At 41.8% G+C, this 22,224-nt stretch overlaps 1 protein-coding gene across 1 annotated transcript in view; it reads right to left on the bottom strand.

Annotated features, from left to right (window-relative positions):
- Positions 1-2,196: 2,196 nt before the first annotated feature.
- GMDS (GDP-mannose 4,6-dehydratase) overlaps positions 2,197-22,224 on the bottom strand; it is a 407,246-nt gene continuing 387,218 nt past the window's right edge. Inside the window, exons 10-11 of the mRNA XM_050313665.1 lie at positions 3,565-3,633; positions 2,197-3,189 (exon numbers count right to left, since the gene is read on the bottom strand). Coding sequence (XP_050169622.1) covers positions 3,127-3,189; positions 3,565-3,633 — 132 coding nt within the window. The 3' untranslated portion in view covers positions 2,197-3,126. The remainder of the gene's footprint in view (positions 3,190-3,564; positions 3,634-22,224) is intronic.

The following is a 22,224-nucleotide window of genomic DNA, read 5'->3' as shown; positions in this document are numbered from 1 at the left end:
AAGCTGGACCCGACCACCAACCGGCCTTTCCCCGCCGGTGCCACGCAGTGGATCCGAGAAAGGCTACACCCACCTTGCCTTTTGCTTTGTTCGGTGCTGCTGCTGCGGATGGTGGGACGCTTGTGAAAGACGCGGGAGATTGTAGGCATGCTCGGTTATTTACTACTGAAGCTGCCCTTTTCCATTAATGAAGCTGCAGTGACTCCGTAAGATACTTGAGACAGGCAGCCGGGGGATGTATCTTCTGAACCTGGACACACAAAACGCTTGACGTGCACACTGAACTGATGCACAGAACACAAGTCTGTAATTGCTGTATTAGCTGTATATACTATATAATTTCCCTAAATCGCAGCGTGTTAGGGTTGGTGTGTTTTTTTAAAGTTATTATTTATTTCGTTTTCAAGATGTGATCCCATAGTCAATGCAAAGAGTGCTACTTTAGGAGCAATTAAGAATCAGGCAAGGAAGGTAGCGTTGAGGGAACCGAAAAGCAGTTCAGACCTTTGCCAAATGGTCCAAGGCACCGGAGCAGTGTGCATTTTGTCCTATTACAACCAGTAGTGTGTTTTGTTTTTTTTTTCTTAAAAAGGCAGCAAAAAGCACAGGGCCACCGCAGAGGGACGGCTTGGTCTAGTATCAGTTTTTGCTTTCCCATCCTTTTCCCCTCTCTCTCCCCAGTACAGAGAACGAAAACTGAGAATAAGAACCCTTCTATTGAGCGCACTACACTTAGACATGCCAAAGAAAAAACCCTGAAATCGAAGTTCCCAGGTCTCTGCAGAGTTGTCTAAACTAATATTCAGATGTACCAGCGAGACTCCCAGTGAATCATTTTAGGCAACAAAATAGTTCTCAGCAATACAAAAAATGCGTAGTCATAAAAGCGCTGTGATACTTTTTAAAATTACTGTTATTCTGTGCGCCACCAAAGACCCGCCATCCGCAGCCTGTGACCGCTTGTCCGAGGCGCTGCTAAGGGGGCAGCCCGCGGTGAGGCCGGGCAGGCGGAGCTCGCCCCCTCCCCTCCGCCACCCTCAGCGGCCCCAGGACGGGGAGGTCGGGTCTGGGCACGGGATATCCCTTCTGCCGTGGCGGGCTGTGCGGCGACAGCTCGCAGAGCACAGCCACAGCCACGCGGCCACACACGGGTGGGTGCCCACGGCACAGGGGGCGAGTGCGTACTGCTCGGGCTGTGTAGCAGATTCACGTAGTGTGAACGCTGTGGGAAGGGACAGCTAATGCAACGGACATGCACCCACGGGAAGGGGATTTATTGTTATTTTACTCAAAAAAAAAAAAAAAAGGTGCAGCTGCGGAGTCGTACCTGTTTGAGAAGAAAAACACCCAAGGAAGCTTTCTATAAATATACCCACGCGTGAAGGTGTATACGCGGGGTATGAGAGGAAATGTGTGTGTGATGCTGCGGGGAGCTCCAGGCCTTCCCACGGACGGAGCTCCGCGACCAACTCGGCGTTCGTTTTTGCTAGGAGAGCCCCGGTGCGCCGCGGAAACTGCGCGTGGGGGCTGGAAAGCCTCACACGCGTAGGGCAACGCTTGGAGCGAGTACAACAGGGACATCCTTCCCTCTCTTCTCCGCCCTGTGAGGGTACACCGTGCACCTGTAGGAATGATCCCAAGCAGCGCCCGGGCTTCCACGTTTTCTTTTCCCGCTTGTGCTGGCATGGCCGCGCTTTCGACGGGACAGCCCCAAAGGAAGCGGCTGCTTCGGCTGCCCGGCCGCGCTCCGCGCTGCGCGTTTTTCACGGCACCTCCCGCAAGTGCCGCCGTTGGCGACCGCTGCACCGAGCACCCTTTCTCGGGCAGGCCGGTTCCCCCCAGGCTGCTCCCGAGCCTTTCCTATCACCTCACACCACTTCCATCAAGCTGCCGCTCCCGGGCGCAGCTAGAGCCACAGCCCCTAGTTCCGTGCTCAGCCACCTCCCCCCACTTTTAACAGGGGTGTCCCGTCTATAGAAAGTTAAAAAGCAAGAGATGAACTTTGAAAAGGTGTATTTCTTGTGTATCTCTCGCCTGTGTTTCTCACTCTTTGCTTACTTCCAGGCAGAAAGCTAAAATGATGAGAGTAATTGGTGGGTGGAAGATCCGAAACCAACGGGAAATGTATGGGCTCAACGACCTCTGGATAACCCGGGTACCTTGGCACAAAAAGCAAGAAAATATTTACTCACCTTGAAGTTTCTATTTTTTTAAAAGCTTTTTTATTTATTTTGTTTTTATTTCTTTAGTCATCTTTTGAGATGGTTCAAGTTCCCGTCTGAGGTTTAATTATAGTAAGCAGGAAAAGGGTGGAAGGGGAATGGGGTGATTCTAGGGAGAGTGGGTCAGAAACCAAAACACCCTAAACCCCTCGGATTGAGGTGGTGCGGGAGAAAAAGGCTTTCTGTGACTCATGCACACTCTGAAATGAAGATCTGAAAAACGCATTCAAGCCATGGCTTGACTGGTTTGAAAGCGATTCCAGCAATTAGGAATTAATTCGGCATGGTCAAAAGGCGATTTCACTGCAAGTTATATCAGTTATCCAAACTTTTTCAGAGTTCAAGTGGTGGAAATGGGCTGCTGGGGTGGAGGTAAGGCTGCAGAAAAGAAAACGAACGGGTGTTCAGGAAAGGCCAAAGAGGGGAAGCCGTGGAGGGGAGGTCTGAAGGGATGGCGAGCCCACGTTAGTGCCAGAGGTTTGCTGATGTTGTTGGAGGAGAGGGAGATTGGAGTGGAGGGCAGGGGATGCTTTGTTTCTCAAATGGGAGAAAGTACTAAAAACGTGTTGGAGGTTGTAGGTAATAGAAAGATGAGTCTTAATTAAAAAATTAAATCAGTGGGCTTGTTGCCTGGTTGATATTTCAGGTTCAGCATGACCCTTCTCTAATTAATGGCAGGATACAGAGTTAGTCCAGGCAGGGCTGACCCTGGGATGATCTGTGGAGAGAGAGGCACTGGGAGGATGTGGAGGGTGGAGGGAGGGATAAAACTGGGTTTGCACACATAGGCAGGCCAACAATAAAACCGTCACAGGGAGCCACGTCCTGGTGGCTCATGGCAGTGCTGCCCATGGGTTGTATCCCTGGCATGGGTCCTGTGATGCCTGCCCAGCCCAGCAAGGGATCAGGCATTGGGATTGTTCCTCATGAGCTCCACGTCAGCGTCTACCATCTCTCTCACCAGCTCCTGCAAGGAGGGAGAGAGACAGATCAGAGCCCCAGTGCAGGGGCAAACAGGCAGTACATCAGGAATGCCCCGGAGCATGACAAGCCCGCTGGCCCCCTCCAGCAGAAGGAGGAGGGAAAAGGGCTTTGCTGGGCTCTTCCCACAGCAGCCCTGGCCCTGTGTGTCAGTGCATTGCTTTGCACTGGGGTGCCCATCGCTGCCACACTGGCTGCTGTTTTCAAAGCAAGAACCCCTGCAGATTCACCGAAAATGGGGTTTCTCAGGGTGCCCAAGTTGCCCCACACAGAGGTCCCCCACTCCCTTCCCTCCCTGTGAATTGCTTTTAGAGGATGTGAACACCCAGCAGGCACAAAGCACTCCAGAAAGGCCACTCACATCAAACGTGACTCTTGGCTTCCAGTTCAGCTTTTGCCTCGCTTTGGTACAGTCGCCTTGCAGAAAGTCCTGTGGAAAAGAAGAGAGAGGTGCTGCAAGAACTGTTACCTTCCCCACCTTGATGGCCTCCGGCCTCCCGTTGCTCACGCTTCTCTGTGAGCCAAGCATGGCCAGGGCTGGACTCTTCAGAAGACAAAATATTTCTCTTCAAGATAAAATTTTAGTGGAAGCTCATATGCCTATTAATTCACCAGGAGGCAGCATCCTTTCACCAGGCTATTTCAGACTGAAACAGTTACTCTGTTTTTTGTGTGTGCACAGGGCTTGAACTCCAGCCTTATGGCCGTATAATGGTGAACATTTTGTAAGATGATGTTGTACGTCTTAGTCATGCTAGTGAATGAGCTGATTCAAATTCTTTTTTCCCCCATTTGTTTAAATAATGTAAATCACAGAGCAAACATGACAACTAGTCTCTTTCAAATAAAAACGTGATCACAGACAGATGATGCTGAAAGACTGTAATGGATATGGGTAACCATATGCAATAGTAGTAAATGCCCAGTTTTTGAATGCCTACATTTTTTTTAATATAGTATTTTGAGCATCCACATGCAAATAGAAGTCTAAATATCTCAAAAATGAAAAGAAATTATCTCAAAAGCATTACAGAAACAAAGACTTGGGTCATGTTCACTTTACTGTTCAAGTATCCTTAAAAGTGCTACCATACCAAAACAATCCCACAACCACTCATCAGAAATAATGTAACAAAATTAAACAAAGGCAAAAGCTCCTTTGACTGCATTTTTAATTGAATGTAAAAACTGACTGCATCTTTCTTTGAATTTCAAATAATGTGTTTAAACAGCTTTTTCCAACTGTATATGTTCATTTAATAAAATATATTCTTTTTCCTAACAGGCTGTGTTTTTCTGTAGCAACAAACACTAAAATCATATCTGTCTAGGTTTAAAGAAAACCAGACAGACCCAGCTTTGTTAGAGAACAACAAGGCTAAGACTGAATTCTCCTCTTGCACTTGACTTCGTGGTGGTAACACAGTAAGCTTTCCAGAAAAATGCATGGTCTGCCTTTCTCCTCCCTTTTCCACCCTCTGACCAGCAGTGGAGCTAAGGAGCATTTTCTGACTAGATTTTTTAACTCGTACTGCTGCAAGTTACATTTTTCAGATGCTGTCTTTTGTGCATATGCGGTTCAGGTCATGTTAAGTTCCAAAATCACCTCATCCTGTGCAGTAAAATGTAGGAAATTCTTCTCCATAATTTTGCTCCAAAAAGCTAGACAGCTTGCTTCCAGGAGCAGAGGAAATCCACCAAAGGAAATACTGCACTGAAGAAGGGGATGTGGAACAAACACGTCTGCCCAGACTTATTCCAGGCAGCATTTTTACTAGTTCAGTCTTCAGGCTAAAAAGCATTTCAGCCCGCCCTTAGAAAAGAATAAACAGATGGATCAGAACAAAATGATATGAAAATAAAATATGCCATGATTTCCTTAAATTAGACTAAATGATTTCCTACTGCAGCCCTATAATGGGCTTTTTGAAACTGCAGCAGACATTTGAGGCCAAGTCATGCAAAACCGCATCAACTTGAGGGATCCCCTGGAGGGTCGTGTGAATATGGATTGCAAAATCTGGTTTGAAATGGGAAAGACGCCTACTAACTTTGATAAAATTTGGATCAGACCCTAATGTGCTCATGGAGGTATGCCTTTTATCTGGAGTTCAGTTTAATTTACATACGTGTGTATTTATATGTGTCTGGAAACAAGGAAATCCTACTTAAAATAAAAATTTCAGTATAAAAACAATTGCCTTTTATTCAGTCCTAATTCAAGCCATTAGCTAGAAGTGAAGTGTTTTAATACCACCTAGTTTTAAGTCATAAAAGTCATATTGTAAAACTTAGATTTTAATTTTTATAAATGTTATGTGGGTAAACTTTTACATCCACAATCTCCATATTGAATACATTCTTTGAAATTGAGCCTTATTTAGGATACTGGCTTCCCATTTAAAAAATAATGGACTGTGAAGCATAGAATGAATTGTCATGGCCTGCTATATGTAGCTGCATTCTGCTTTTGAACAGCTTGGGAGCAGTCTTTTAACTTTCTTGGACAAATGCTTTTTGTTAAAACAGTTTATCTAAAGAAATGCTTTACCTAATTCCAGCCCTTCATTCAAAACCATAAACACTCATCTGCTGAATAGGCCAAAATAAGGGTGGGGGGAGGTTGCACATCAGTAAAAGTTATTTGCAGTGCTGGATTATACACAGAGATCACACAAACAACTAGTGTATTAAATAAATGTAGGTATAAAAAATAAATTTTTCCTTTAAACTTCCAGATGCTTTAACAGTGATGCAGTAAGGGTATTAGGGCATAATCTGGAGGGGGGGGGAAGAGAAAAAGAAATATTTAATATATATGATAATACGAATTCCCCAGCTGACTTGGGTTAAAAGATTAAAAATGGCTCTCTTGAAGAAGTTTGTGTATTTTTGAGAAATGCTAAACTTTGTTTGTTTACTTGAAAATAGCATAAAATATCTCCTAGGCACTTTTAAATAGGTTCACTTACAGAAGTTACTAGCTACAGAGATCAAATTAAACCATACTATTAACACCCTATTACACCTAAATTCAAGGTTTGATTGTATTCTTATTAGCCAAAGTTTCAACACGGAATGGAAATGATGACTGGATCAAAGCTATTCCTGATTAAAGGATTGTATTGCAGTCATGTTTCCTGTATTTTTCTACAAGTAGCTCATAATATGAAAACAATAAGGTAATTACAATAAAATAAGAATATTAAAAAAGCTTCTCTTGGAACAGAATGACTGCTTGTTTATATTATTTAAGTCTTTCACTGAAACCAGAGATGCATCTGTCAGGCTCCCAAAAGGAAAAAAATCCACAAAAAAACCACCACTCAAAAACTCCTTCAGTATGTTGATCATTAAAGTGTATTGATTTTTTCAGTGCCAGGGCATAATGTTCTGGAGGTGCAACCAAATCAGAAAGCAAAGAAAGAAGAGGTGAAGTTCCACTGGGGAAAATCTGGAGTTTTTGGGGGAGGAAGGGGGTGGTTTGGTGGGATGGGGAGTGGTTCTTGAAAAACAGCTGCTGCTGAGTATATATTACCCTATATCCCTGTTCCTGATGGAAAAGCACCTGATGAAATGACACCACTTCATATTTTGTATTCCTGCAGGATAACTTGTTCTGTGGCACTGTGCTTTACATACTGACAGGAAAACCCAGCCCTTTACTCCATGAAAACTCTGAGGATTTAGATACGGAGTTGAGAGTCTGCAACCTGAAAACATTGGTTAAGGCTTTCTGTTGTTTTTACAGCACTCAGATCATGAACATAACATTCTTTGCTTTTAGTTATCTGTTTTGTGAGGAACAAGCCCTTATTTCTCATGCAAATAGTTAACATAAGTAAATAGTAGTGACAAGTTTTACCTGCAAGCTAAGAGTCAGAAACAACATCTAGGGTAAATATTTAAAGGAAGGGAAGATGGAAAAGACAGCAGTCAGATTCTCTGTAGCCATCTGAGAGTAAATTCTCCTATGGCTTTATATGTAGCTCACTGTCATATGACTGTCTCTCGGAGAACAGAATGAGTTTATACCGTGTGAGTTTTTCTGTTCTACATTTTCTGTAAGTGAGGCTGTGTAACTATGTAGACAATATCCCATTATTACTAAATTTGCTTTTATGATTATTCAGTTTTATTGTCCAAATGCACACACAAAAATAGATAGAGATAAGCAGAGAGAAATTTGTTACACAATGCGGTAAGGCATTTTAAAACCATGAGACAAAAATGTAAAATATTTTAATGTAAATATCACATTTCCCAAGCTCTTGTTCTGAGTGTCATTGCAACTCCTATTATGTCTCGTGCAGTGATTGATCTGGTTTCACTGTGCAATGTATCACTGTCTCATTCAATTAACTTTGACTGAAAATTTAAAACCTCAAGACAATGTGAGAAAAAGGAGATAGTGTGACCTGAAAGAAGGCCAAGGCTTCCTTTATTACTACAGCTCAGCTGATTCCCTCTTGAATGTGCCTTCACTGAAGCCAGCACCCAGTGCCAGCTTTTGCTTTCTCTTACACCAGAATAAAACTGAGATCAAGACCTCAGTAAAACACCTGCGATGGAACTGTGCCCAGTTCCACTTGCTTTAGCAGAGACAAGGCTTTACCTTTAAAAATAAACAAACTCGATATAAGCACACAACAGTTTTACTGCATCTGAAAAGCGGCCAAGGTTACATTCACAATCAGCACAACCGCCTGGAAGATGATTTGTTACATCAGAGCTCCCATAAGCAAAGAGCACAGACTTGGTGGAGGCTCTGGCTTGCGTGTTTAGTCTTGCACTTTTTTGCTCAAGAAGTTCATCAGAAAGGATTTCAAGAGTCTAGGTACCAAAATTTCCTGTAAGCCCCACTTCTGTTTTAGTTCAACTAGACCAGTTGCTCGGATCCGCACCCAACCTGACCTCAAGTGTTTCCAGGGATGGGGCATCTTCCACCTCTCTTGGCAATCTGTTTCAAGGTTTCACCACTCTCATCATAAAAAGTTTCTTTCTTATACGTTGTCTAAATCTACCTTCTTTTAGTTTAAAACTATTGCCCTGTTAGTTTTTGTCCTATCACAACATGCCCTGTTAAAAACTTTTATTGTGGTAGTATATATATCAAAGTTTATCTTATGAAACAGTCTCCCCTTTTGTGTCCTTTTTGTAGCATTTTTCACAGCACTTTTTTTGAGGGTTCAAGTAGTATATCTCAGTAGCAACATCAGTAGTAATGTCACAGTACATATGGGCATCTGCTGCAGCTTATTGCTTGGAGAACAGCCTTGTTCAAGTTTTGGACATAATCAGGTGGCTGCATGCATTGCTCACTAGGCAGTTCTTTCACCATCAACCTTACCCCCATTCCCTAGGGTTCTGTCACACTTGCCACCAGGCCCAGGGACATCATGTCTTAACCCAGATGCAACCTTGGAGAACAGTTACTGTGACTTCTTCCAAGCTATTCCCTGTACACTCTATTAGGTAAAACAGTAAGATCTCACTAAAGCAGAGCTGTGTAGCCTGTAAATATGCGCCTTGCTGGTGCAAAATTCAATGCATGGTTCAGCTAAGCTTGGATCAAACCCCAGAAGGAGTCACAGTAATAAGCACTGCGTCTCCTGTGTGCTGCTCTACGAGTACTTCTGGAGATCCATGAGGCAGAGAGAGCACTGGCTTGACTTCTTTCCAAAGGGTAGTGTTTGTTATAATATCTATAGTAACAGCAAAAGACCCAGTATAATTATAAAGTGACTCCTATCTCCATAGTAAATATGAGGAGACTGAAGATCAAACCATATCCAAGAGCAAAGCCCAAGCCTAACAAGGAACGCAGTAAACATCTTCAGGAATTTAAGATGAGCCAAAATGTGTTGTCCCTCAGTTTTCATTTTTTCTTTCCACTATTCTTAGAAAAGCAAAGTTGTGGAGCAGTTCGGATACCAGGGGAATAGAAGAATGCCAGTGAATTTGGTTCCTGATCTAAATTTGTTTTAATGCAGCATGAACAGACTGCTTTCCACTCTTGGGTCAGCAGTCTTTTGCAGAAAGACAGTATTGTTCACAAAGAACCACAGGAAAAGGCAAAAGGCAAAAGCAACCAATAGGCTGAAACTCACATATAACTAAATGCCATTGAAAATAAGAGCCATAATGTTTTTTTTCCCCTAGCATGTTTTCCTATGCAAATCTCCTCCCTATTCAGCAAGTTTAATCTTTACTAAAACCATGCTGAGGGGGAAGGGGAGGGGAAAGAATGACTTGAGGAAAGGACTGATTCTGCACGGTGTTCAGTTCCTGTGCATCCGATGGACCTTGGCAGTCTGCGAATGCTGGGCGTCTTTAGGGCAAGGTCTTATCTGGGGACCCTACTATACTCCAGCAATAAGGCATCAAACACAAACCGCACGGTCAATAAAATCTGAGCACATCCTTCGCTTTTTCGCCAGGAACCAGGGGCGTTAGAATAGCGGCTTTATCTTATCAGTCTGGATAATCTTTAATTTGACCAGCTTCCAAAGGGTTAAGGCAAATGAACTCGAAGCAGCAATAAACATTAAGGCGATAATAACAGTAATGGAGCTCCTCTCCCTCCTCCTCCTCTTCCCCTCCCTCCCCTGCGCCTTTTCCACTTCGCTGCTGCCTATCAGCCCAAACCGAAGCCGAAGCCAGACCTCTCTTTCAGTGACAGGGGGTGATAAGAGACTCGCAGAAAACAGCAAGCTGTCTGGTCTGCTCAGGAAGTCGGGGACGGCTGGTATTGTCCATCAGCGGGGCCACGCGGCGGCCGGAGGCCGGGAACAATGCTCCGCTCTGGGGAAATGGGCTCACTCAGCGCCGGTCCTGGCAGCCCCTACGACACCACAGATAAAATGGTGGAGCAGGGGGAGCTGGCCCCAGGTGCCTCGGGGGCCTCGTCGTCGGACCCTAATCGCTTTGATGGAGACGGTGCCCCATTAACCGAGGCGAGGCTGCATCCCGCGCGTCCCCGGGAGGAGAGATGTGCAGCCCTCGGCCCTAGTGCGAGCACCAGCCGAGCTGCAGGCACAAGAGCCCATCGCAGGGCCGAGCATTAGTCACATCTGTCCATTTGCCAAGCGAAGCCTGAGAAAACATCTTGGCCACTGGTGACCCCCGAGCCAGATAAAATTCCTCCCGAATTACAGCCTGATATCCACGAAGCCAGTGCTGAACTCACTTTGGATCCAGAGCTGAGCTCACTCATCAGGAGCCGTCCCGCATGGGGATCGGTGTAGCTCTGTACCAGGGCATCCCGCTGCAAATGGGACCATGGCTGCTTTTCAGGTTGCCATGCATGAGGCAGTCTGAAGAGTGTTTCCCCCACAGCAGGGGGAAACAAACAGCAAAATTCCCACAACTGGATGCAGTGAGGAGAGTGCTTCCCTCCCTCATAGGTTGTCCTGAGGCCCAGTTTTGCACTCCTGGGAAGACCTGGAAGTTGTTCCCCAGCTTGGATCCAAGTGCAATTGTAACCTTAGCTCATGGCTCTGCAAAATGCCAGAGGATTCTGAACAGAAAAACTATTTCTAGTTCAAAGGAATGCCTCTGCTAAAAAAGCAGGGAACTTCTGGAGGGAAGGAAAAAGACCAAACCCTCTCTATTTGCCACATACAGGCCATAATTATGATTGTTCAGGTAGCAAAGCTGGACACAAACATAGAATCATGGAATGGTTTGGGTTGGAATGGAGCTTAAAGACCATCTCGTTCCAAGCCCTCTGCCATGGGCAGGAACACTTTCCATTAGACCAGATTGCTTCAAGCCCCATATAACCTGTCCTTGAACACTTCCAGGGATGAGGCATCCACAACTTCCTGGGCAACCTGTTCCAGTGCCTCACCACCCTCACAGTCAAGAGTTACTTCCTAAAGTCTAATCTAAACCCTCTTTCAATTTAAACCTGTTCCCCCTTGTCCTATCACTACATGCTCTTGTAAAAAGTCCCTCTCCACCTCTTTTGTATGTCTCCTTTAGGTACTGGAAGGTTGTTCTAATGTCTCCCCAGAGGCTGCTCTTCTCCAGGCTAAACAACTCTCTCAGCCTGTCTTCACAGGAGATATGCTCCCTTGGATCATCTTTCCAGCCCTCTTCTGGACTTGCTCCAGCAGAAACACTTTCTTTCTGATACAGCATACCAAGTCATCCAAACACACACATTGCAGCTAAGAATCTTTAGCATGTTCGCTAAAATGCAAGCAATTAATTATATGCTCTGTGCTATTATGAACCAAACTAAACTTTTCCAACTCTCTTAATGAAATAGAATTACTCTTTGCAAATGCTTGTTACAGGTGGTATCACTTCCATTGACTGCCACTGCCCTGTAGTCTGGCTGCTGATGTGTGAGCTGACCCTTGCATGCTTCGCGCTAACCTGGGCATAAAGAGGTGTTTGAATAACACAGATTTTGCACGACATGGGTTAGAAGCATTTGTGAATTTTCCTTTTACAGTAGTGGCATTGGGGAGGTAGTATATGAGCATGTTTCTTCAGGCTCCCTGGCCAAATGTGTCACATTCACATCACTAAAAACCAAGACCCTGTCAGGGATTAATCTCTTTCATATGGGTGGAGATAAGCTGTAGTACAGGAAAAGAACAAGTTTCTTCTCTTGTCACTGGTACCTTCAAGTCCTGCTTTTGTTCACTATTCAGTGTTTTCTTCTTGCTTCATCTATTCTCCACTCTGGCAACTATTTTGTGGGTAAAAGTAAGATAATAATGTCCTCATCAGACATGGTTTTATTGCTGCACCCATTATGTATTATTTAGGCAAGGGCATGGTACCTTTAAACATTATTACATGTAATTCTCACCCTTCTTTTTTTTTTTTTTTTTTTTAAATCCACTCTGGTTAGTTTTCTCATCACTCCCTACTCTTCACATTTTCTGCAAAGATCAGAAAATCACTTTGTGAAGCTTTCAGGTTTATTGTGCAGTAATGAATGTATTTTTCATTGGAAATGGAATATAGACCCTAGGGTTAGCTGTCTTCACTGGCTGATGTGCCAAGATGAGTAGGAAAACTGATAATCCCAGCAACCCATGATGCAAGCCTACTTAGTTTCTTCTCTTCTTCCACTAAAAAATACTCCATTTTTAACAATATATTGGAAATGTAAACAGATTCAGTTATCATTGCTGGTCAAAAACCAAATGGTAACAAACAAAACAGTAAACATAGGACAGTGATCTTGTATTCTGTCTATAGATATTTATCTATATTATTTATTTATGTACTTTTAGAGCATTAAGCACCGATTTAATGAATGGAGTGATCTGTGAATGTAGGATATTACTTCTTCATTAGAATTAATTCCTTTTCTTGTACAAGATGCATTGTTTGTGGTGATTTTGCTAGCCCATGGATATTCAGATTTCTGAAAAAATCAAGGCATTTGCTAACACCAAAATGACATTAATTTTTTTTGAAGGGCGTGCTGTTATACTTGCCTTAATAAAAATATTAATTTACTCAAAATGTAATTTTTCATCTAAAGAGCATGTTATTGAAAAGTTCTAACCCACCAGTAACAGCATTTGCTGTCTTTGCCCTGTGTTCAGTGCTCACCTCACTGCTCTGAAGGCTTGGCTGTGTCTGAGGTTGGGCAGGAGAGATGATACTCCCTTCTTTACTTGCTACATTGATATATGAACCTCTGTCCCTCTAAAGCATGTGTAAGACAGGGGGAAAAGGACAGAGAGGAGATGAATATTTCTCTCTTCCATCTTCCTTCCTGCTATGGATTAACTAGTACATAAGAGTTAGCATGGAGGATGTTTAGTAATTTCTCATTGTTTGAAAAGCAGTTGTAAAATACTCCCTCCTTGTAGTACAGGGGATGAAGAAGGGAGATGCCACTTCTCCAGACAAAGTTACATACTGTTTTTACTGCTGGCTTTTTTTTTTTTAGAAGCAGCCTTCCTTTAAACGGTCATAAACCCAACCTAATTTATGGAATGCATCTCCTCATCTTCCACCCCTTACTGCATTCCAATTTCTCAATAAAACCCCCATCTGATTTGAAAAGCCTCTTCAAGGCAAAATATCTGGAGAGAATTTAAGCTGTGAAAGGCTTAAAGGGAGCTCAAGAACTGAGGGGGAAAAATTTCCAAGTACCCATATGGAGAGGACTCAGGATGTGATACCTGGGGGCTCCTGTCTGCAAAAGTGAAGCTATCTTTGCCTGAACATAGTTACAAAACAAGCAAGAGTCCACAAAAGGGTTAAAATAAAACAAGGTAGCATAATTTCTGATGCTGAATATGTCCCAAATGTATTCTCCAGCATGCTTGATAGAGAAGGAAGTCCAAGCAGTGGCCTTTCACATGACATCATAAAAGCCTAATTTATCACCAGCCACCAAACATCTAGAAAATCATAACATCCTTTCAGGAAAGCCATGTGCAAAATAATCAGATTTGCTTTGATGAAAGCTTTAGTGCTTGAGTCCAAGTAGGACACTACAAAGAATAACCCTTTGCAGGTACTGGCATACAACAAAGCAGGTCATATTTAATGCTTCAAACTCACACTTTATCCATTAAAGAGCTTATGCATTTCCTGCCCATAAACAAACACGTTTCCACTCTGCATGTGTGTTCAACCAAGCCTGCTAAGACAAAACACTCTTCACTGGTAAGTTCAGACAAGGTAGACAGCCGCATACCCCCTCTACAGATGAAACACATGCTTTATTGCTGCAGATAAAGGCATTGTGCTCCCCACTTTCTCCTCTTATGGTCCCTTACAAGTGTGCTAGGGACGTGGGCTTAGTATTGCCCCAGCTTGTCCTAGCTTTTGAAAGGATAAAGTCCTCCCAGCACACTCAGCATTATGGCTGCACATTCGCCCCGACAAACTCCAAAACACTCTGCCAAAACCCCGTCTGTCTATCCAAAGCTCTCACTGTTCTGGCTCATCAGTTTTTGGTGACCAGTGTAACCTGACTGTCTTGATGGAAAAATACTGCTGAGCAAGAAGTATATTGCCGTAAAATCAATTGGTTTCACATTTGCAAATGAAATCAAACAAGTCCGCTGTTTGTGTTGATTAGGTAGACAAAGATTAGGTAGACCACAAAGTAATTCATGACTGGCTACAAATATCAGCTACAGGGTGGTCAGGATTTCTTTTTGGTGTAATTTAAGTTTGTTGGTGTGTATTTGAAGACACACAGATTTCAACAGCCATCCAGTTCACTGCTTAATAATCTGACCCTTAGGCTTCTGCTGGTCAGTGGCCACAGGTTCTTCTGGTCTGACTAGAAAAATAACCGGATTTTCCACACCATTCTTGGTAGTTTGTTGTTGCATGTTCTCTGATCTTGGTTAATAAAAATAACTTCCTATTACATTTCCTGCACAGGAAAGTCTGGGGAAAAAAAAAAAATCATAGTTTTTCCTATTACATCTTTCACTTTCTCTCAGAGCAGACCACAAGACCCACCACAGAATCTTCCAAGAAATCAATAAAATGAATACAACTATTTTATTTTCTTTAAAAGATGAGTAATTTGTTTTCTTCCACCCTTGCCTTCCTTCGCTATTGAATTTTTCTCTCTTTTTTTTTGTATAAATCTTTCCTTTTTTGGTAAATTTATTTTCCTGTAAAATTCCATTTATCTCTTTTTATTTTAAGACATTTTTCTTTCCTAATTTGATGTGTCTCCCAGTCTTGCTCTTTCATTCAAGTTTGTCCCATTTATCTTTTGAGCATCAGTGTCCTGATCACAAACATCATCCTAAATCTGGTGTTACTTTCCCATCTCTCCTCCATCCTCAAAATATGTCATCTCACACTGAGATTTTGTTCTCATTTCTACTGTAGTGTTCTTTTCACTTGAATATTTTTTCCTTTTTTTGCCCCAAGGTATTCTCCATGTATCCTCATAGATTTGTTCCTTTTTCTTTTCTAGTGGTACTCTATCTCATACCAGTGCCAGCTTCCTCTTCACTCAGAATTTTGTGTAGAATATTGCAGGGTTCTGGGAGACAATTCATATTACTGGTAACACAGCAGAGATTTGCTGACAGGGCTGAATCTATGTTGCAATAAGTTTCAAAAAAGCAGTAAGATCTCCTAAGGCTCACAGTACCAGTTTCAGTAGGGGTAAAAAGCAGATTCATTGACAGCTATTACTATTCACAGTAGCTCCTATAAAATTCCACAAATTTGGCAGTGCATTCACCATATATACTTTAAAAGCGTGGATAGTATGCTCTGTTTCTTTCCAAAGCATCACCAAATGCAAATACCACTTCCTGAAATCTGTACTCTCAATGACCTTCTTCTCTTAAACACTTTCAATTAAACAAGAAAGGAATTTTGGATCTGTTACCAAAAAATTCTTCATTACTTTTCACCCTGCAGCAGTCAAATATGAAAAAGCATTACAGAAGGAAAATGCTTAGCATTTTCTAATGGTCCTTCCCTACTTACTAAAGCTTCTTTAGTTCCACAATTAAAATGCAAGCGAACTATTCAGGCATACACAGCAGTAGGTATGGGCTCAGAATACCTCAGTGCTTTCACCTGTGTAATGTTTAAAATGTGAGATGCCTCATTAATCACTTCATTTCTTTACAAGGAAAGTGTCTCTTGAGACCACTCACACAGGAATCGTTTATTGCCAAGTTTCAATATGAAAGACAGAGCTGTTCCTCAGACAAGTAATCCTATTTTTCATTCACGTTTCGGTAGGGCAGAGATGCCAGTTAAGGGTCCCATTATACATTGCACAAACACAGAAATGGCAGCCCCTTCTCTTAAAATTTATCAAATATCACCTCATGAAATATACTGTTAGAACTCATCTACAGCTTGCGTCTCTTCCAGTGCAGGTCACCAGTGAAAACTTATGACTTGGTTTACCTTCTTTGGTGTATTCCATTGTAATGGCAATACATATGAACACATAAGGCCGTGAATTACAGACCTTACATATATCTACTGAAAATTGAAAAAGCAGCTGAAGAAAGCTAGATAAACATCTTGGCAGCTTCATTCCACTTGTAACCTGAGCAAGACTTCAACTAGATGTAATACCACTTAGACAAAACAGAACTGCTTCACAGCAGCACTACAATGACAGTGAAGGACCACCAGAGAAAATACAGATTTTATACAATTAAGCAACAGTAGTGACATTACAATGGGCAGAAAGCACTGTCATCCTCCACTTTATAAAGCTAGGAGGCAGGATGATTTAGGGACTTGACCAATGCCTTGGAATGAGAGGGAGGAACAAGAAGAGAACCCAATCTGTATCTCACCACTTCTCTCTAATGTATAGCTGACTACAGATAAAGTCAAAGCATTGACATCACAGTGCATCTGGCACAATTTGACATGAGTGAGTCCATGCCACTGATTTGTAGTGAGCAGTCCACCAGCAGCAAACTGCTCCAAGGACGAGTGGTCATATAGCACCTTAATGCAGCAGGTGACTTATTTAACATGCATTTCTCATTTGTCTACACTTTCACTTCTATTTCTGCCCCTAGATGTACTTTTATAGCTTCTTTCACACAAAAATCAAATACTCATTCCAGTGATACTAAAAAATTATCATTGCTTGCTCAACTTTTCCCCTCCAGGCTCCTATGATCGACTTGAGAGTAACAGAACTCATGAGTTTATTGGGTTGTCTTTTGCTCTCTAAAGACTTCATTTTTATCTTTACAAAGATTTTTTTTCTAAACATAAGAGGTCAGAGAAAAATATTAATATGTCAAAAAGCTCAGATGTGTGTAACCACAGGATACCAGAACTTTCTGCTTCATGAAAACAAAACAAAACAAAGCAGGATAAAACAGTATTAATTACAGGACTGCAGAGGTTGGCAAAACATAACAACAGTAATTTATTTCACTTCCCTGTCATTCAGGTAAGGGTTTACTGTACCAGTTGCAAGAAAGGACCCTGCAGTGCATTGATACTGCAGACTACAGGAGAATGCTTCCTTTTTCCTGTGATTTCAGCTTCACTCCAAAGGACATCAGACTTCATCAAAACTTTTTAGAAGTGCATAACCCCATGCATTAAAAAAAAAAAAAAAAAAGAAATACAAAAGCATTCAAATTATCACAAAAGCTGCTCAACACAGGATCATTTTCATCAATTTGAAAAAAAGGAAGTTCAGATCTAATCAAGAGACAGTACTGTCTCTTGACACTGCCTGCTCTATGCTTGCTTGAGCACGTAGGCAGCAGCTGGCACTTCCACAGCTTGATCATTACTATTGCTCTTCAAATTATGCCTGTCAGACAGGTTAGGAAAACATGAGTAATTAAACATAAACAGTGTCATAAAATAATAGTAAGAAAAAAATTAATAATCATCCAAAAGAGTGTTTGAGGCACCTCCCTACAGCACCTTGGATTTCTGCCCCTTCTGCTCAGACAGTGTTCCTCTGTGTACTTTTTAATTATTTCCTTTGTGAGTCCTTTAAGGCAAAGAAGTTTGTAGAGGTGGGAAAAAAACACATATTAGAACTGATGAGAACAGTGATATACAAAAGAGAGAAATGCCAATTAAGTATTCCTGAACTACTGCAGCCTGACTCTGAACTGCTTATGGCAAAGACTTATGCCTCACTCTGACACTGATAGCTAGAGATGTATGCATTTTAAAAGCAAAATTTCGGAAGCTGCTTGTTCCTTATTTAAACCATGCGCTACAGCTGGCCACCTGGTGCAGTATTTCTCTTCTGGCCCATCAGCTCAGTATTTAAACCATATGCAGGTCAATGCAGAAATTCTGCAGTCCTGTGGCCCCAGCAGTACGTGCAGATGGATGCCTCCTTTTGCTTGAATAGTCAACAACCAAGCTGATTCCTAGCTCAGTTCCCTTACAAAAAACCAGCATAAACCAACAAAACAATAAAGATTGGGACTTCGGACCATGTTATTAACAACCCTAAGCAGGTTGTTGCAGCCTATTTTCGTGCACATGGTTACTGGAACTGAGCATGCAGTTCTGGTAATTGCATACAAAAATGACCAGCTACATGAGTAACGGGACATTCGTCATCTGCAATTCTTATTGTGTAGGAACTGTGTGAAATGTGTGATCCTTCATGATAGCAGACATGCAAATGCTAGGTAAGAACAGCACTGTTTTCAGCTGCTTTACATCCAGAATAGTTATTCACATATTTAACTAAAAGGTGAAACCAACTTGATTTACTGCTTCTTGGTCTGTGTTTTGCATGGGTAAGAATTAGACAAAGTACAATGTAGGGAAGACTCGTGCCTGTCTACATAAGGAGAAAAGTAAGTGTGGTAACATACATAATGTTTGACACATTAAAGCCCACATATTAAAAGAACATTTAGAGATGGTCCTTGTACTCACTGGGTAATTTTGCTCATGTGTGTGCCTCAGGTTATGTATTTTCATACAGATTTCAGCATCTCTCTGAAATAAAGCTCTTCTTCCCACAAACCCTAAGTGCTTTACTTTCTATATTCAAGACTGGAATTTTTTAACTGACCTCATTAGAGGTGCTAACTAGTGTACTACAAGTATGCCAGCATTTCAATAATAGCTATCTAACAGAATATTTTTGGGTGGAATTGCCATTTCTGGGGAGGAGGGATTTGCACATTCTCATGCAATTTCCCAATATAATCATCAGGAGCCTGGACAAAAAGTGACCAAGTGGGCTAAATACAGCCAAGCTTGGTAATGTTCATCACCACTGCTGGTAGCATCCCACCAGGCTACACTCATAAATTTGGCAGTAGGAAGAAATTAACTGTCCCCATCTGCCAGTATTCTTGCTCTTTATATGTCTGCTTGATTTAGTCCTTTTTCCGCTAACTTGATCTAAAGACTGCTAAACTCAACAGCTGATTCTCTCCTTGACTTCAGGATTTGGTTTAAGCTCTTTTCTCAGCATCAACAGATAACACAGGATGCATACCCAGCTTGGTTCCTCCTTGGACCAAGTATCATTGGACATTCTCGATATCTCCAATTTATGGTTATTTTTGTTTTCTATTTGATGTTTTTCTACTACACTTTTTTTCCTTTTTCATCATTACCTTCCTCCCTATCTCCTTAAAGGCTCCACCCCTTGTCCTCCTGTTTCTCAGCCCAGTGCAATTCCCATCTTCTGCTTTCCTAAGGCTTTTCTACCTTTGGTATGTATGAATATACTTCAATCTTTGGTCACATCTTTGGAGAGCGTGTTCAGTTAATTTGGCTCTCTTCACTAATCAGCTTTCCAGCAGAGTTCTCTTGCCAGGACTGGGGCAAATTATACTCACGTTCATTAATCAAGATATAATAAACTCCATTCACTATTTAGCAATGTGTCATATGTGGCAAAAAAAACCCCCAAAACAAAGGGTAGATGAAACCAGGAGACCCTCTGACTGGTTTGTGGCCTTAAAGTATTTCTGGGAAGGTCACAAATCTCCAAGATATCTCCACAAATTAGGTTTTGCACTTGGATTTCTAATTTAGCTGAAAGATGTGTAAAAACACATGCAGCCAGACAGCTCCTTGGCTATACATCTAAGGAAGCTCAAAGCATAAGTTATTACTTCCAAAGTCAATTGTAACTTATGCTCACTAAATTGGCTCCAGATCCACCCTTTTCAGACAGTAGTATAGGAATAATTTATTCTTCTGGTGAAAAGCACCCATTTTAGCTAAACCACACCCCCAGCTGGGAGTCTCACCAGCAAAAGTGCCAAAGGCAGAGAGACTCAGAGGTGCAAAGAGCTATTGGAGGCCAGCAGAACAGGGGTGAATAAAGCACAGTATGTAATAGTGTCTGTCAGCACAGTGAGACATATAACCTCTCTCTAACATAGGGGGTCCACAACACAAATCCGAGAGGAAAATTTGTTCCTGTGGTTCAATCATCACATTAGATGAAGAAGTTTCCTCACTTTTAACATCCATGTTATTTATACCAGAAGTCTTATGGATAGTGGTGAAATCGTTGCAACTTTCTGGATGTTTTATGTCCTCAATGTGTATATTGTTTTCTCCCACTGAGAAAATGCTGTACATAAATATGGCACGAGATGTTCGAGAGCTCTAGTTTTACACATCTAACCCTAATGACAAGTTAAATGCCTAACCAAAGCAGAGATGCAAAACCTGCATAAACTAGGAGCTTTTCTCTCACCTGGGTTGACATACATGAATTCAGCCCCTTCCAGTGGCAGCAGTGACTTGAGGCGATCTGCATCACAGGAGAGTTAACACTCTCATGAGAGATTGCTTCACTAGCTATCTACAGAAATACTGACCTACATACAAGGCTTTTCTTTCCTCAGGTGAACTCCTGCATCAGCAGCTATCCAACAGGAACCTCCTCATATGAGATATTTAATAGCACCAGCTGCTGAAGCAAAGGGAACTGCAGAAAAACACTTGTTGCCAAACTGTGCATTTTAGTTGGAAGGAGGAGAAACAGATGGGGAAATCACTCTTCAGACAGTGTTTACTAGCACAATCAGCACCTGAGGCAGCACTTACTCAGGTGCTGAGATTACAGAGGTAAGTTTTACGATGAGAAATCTATTTCTCATATGACAGCTATATTTCTCATCATGGATCATAAAAAGCAGATGATCCATCAGATAACTACTTGATTGTAACGTGCATCACAGTAAAACCATCAACTTTCTGTTTTGTTTTACGACCCTGGTTACATCTGGAATGCTTTCAAGAAGGATGTTGATGTTCGCTTTGGGTACAAACTGACTCAGTGAACTTCTGTTTTGCTACTTATGTGATAGTAGATAATAAGAATAAGGAGGAATGATAGCAGGAATACCTCCAATTTTGCTACCAGGAAGATCACTTTGTTAACACCAATATAACTTCATTGAATACTCTTCTTGGAGAGTACCATAAAGAGGATTCTTAATTGTCTAATACCTTTCTCTTCCTTTTTAGTCAAACAGACTGTTCCTTTCAGGCATCTATTTCCTCTTACATTATAGATCTTTTCCACAACTACTAATTCAAGAATTGTAATGATAGTAATAAAGCCAGTATTTGTAGTAATCACACAGTTCCATATTTCTATAATGATAGTAATTTCTTATCTTTACACAGTATTTGGTGTCAGATAATTTCTAATTCTTGTCCCCTTAGAGGTAGGAAAAAAGGTGAAAATACTTTTGTAAGGTTGCAGAGCAAGCCTCAAATAAAATTCCCTATTTATCTATGAGTATATAGTGGAAACACAAGCTTGTAAGTCAACACTCCAAAGAGACATATTACCAAAACCAATTTTTTCAAAAAGTTAGAGATCTGCTCTTGGAGATTGTTGTGATCTCAGCCAAGCATAAAAATTGGAAAAAAGTTGTCCCTACTGATGTTCAGTCTGCCTTTTTGCTTGGCAAGGTTACAACCCCATTAAACAAAAGAAAACAAACTAACCCTCTGGTCTTGCACAACTCTGCCAGGAGGGCTTGCAAGTTCTCTGGACAACTGAGGTTGCTCTTAAATTGTGGGGTTGATCCATCACATGTTGAAATCAACAACACTGAACCACAGCTCAATATTCAAATCAGTTCTTCATGGAGGAACAGCATGTCTGTAACCAGCCAGGACATTGAGTCACTTCATTCTTGACCTTAACCAAAGGGGTTAAAGCAATATACATTTCATACTGCCCTGCAAAAGCTCAGCTGTGCTTGGTATTAGCAAATACTTTCATTCATTCCAAGTACCAGACTTCAGTCATTTTTTTTCTGACTGCATGATAAAATTCAGATGTTTTAAAAAGATCCTTCTTCCCTACATGTGCCCACCCAAGCAGCAACAGCAGGGCTTATACTAAAACCTGACAATGAAATTTCATTTTGGAGAAAGACCAAATGTGGAAAACTTTTGTGTAAACAACAATTGTTTCAGAAAATTATGAGTGTACCAGCCTGGGGTACGGGAGTTGTAAAGGAACACGTTTTTGCCAGCTCAACAGACCTTATCAAGCTTCCACCTTCTTAATGGACCATGAGTGTAGACCATTAAAGTC

The sequence above is a fragment of the Myiozetetes cayanensis genome, unplaced genomic scaffold (assembly GCF_022539395.1).
Source record: "Myiozetetes cayanensis isolate MyiCay16 unplaced genomic scaffold, myiCay2020 scf1, whole genome shotgun sequence".
Taxonomy (NCBI): Eukaryota; Metazoa; Chordata; class Aves; order Passeriformes; family Tyrannidae; genus Myiozetetes; species Myiozetetes cayanensis.
This window is presented reverse-complemented; position numbering and strand designations above follow the sequence as displayed.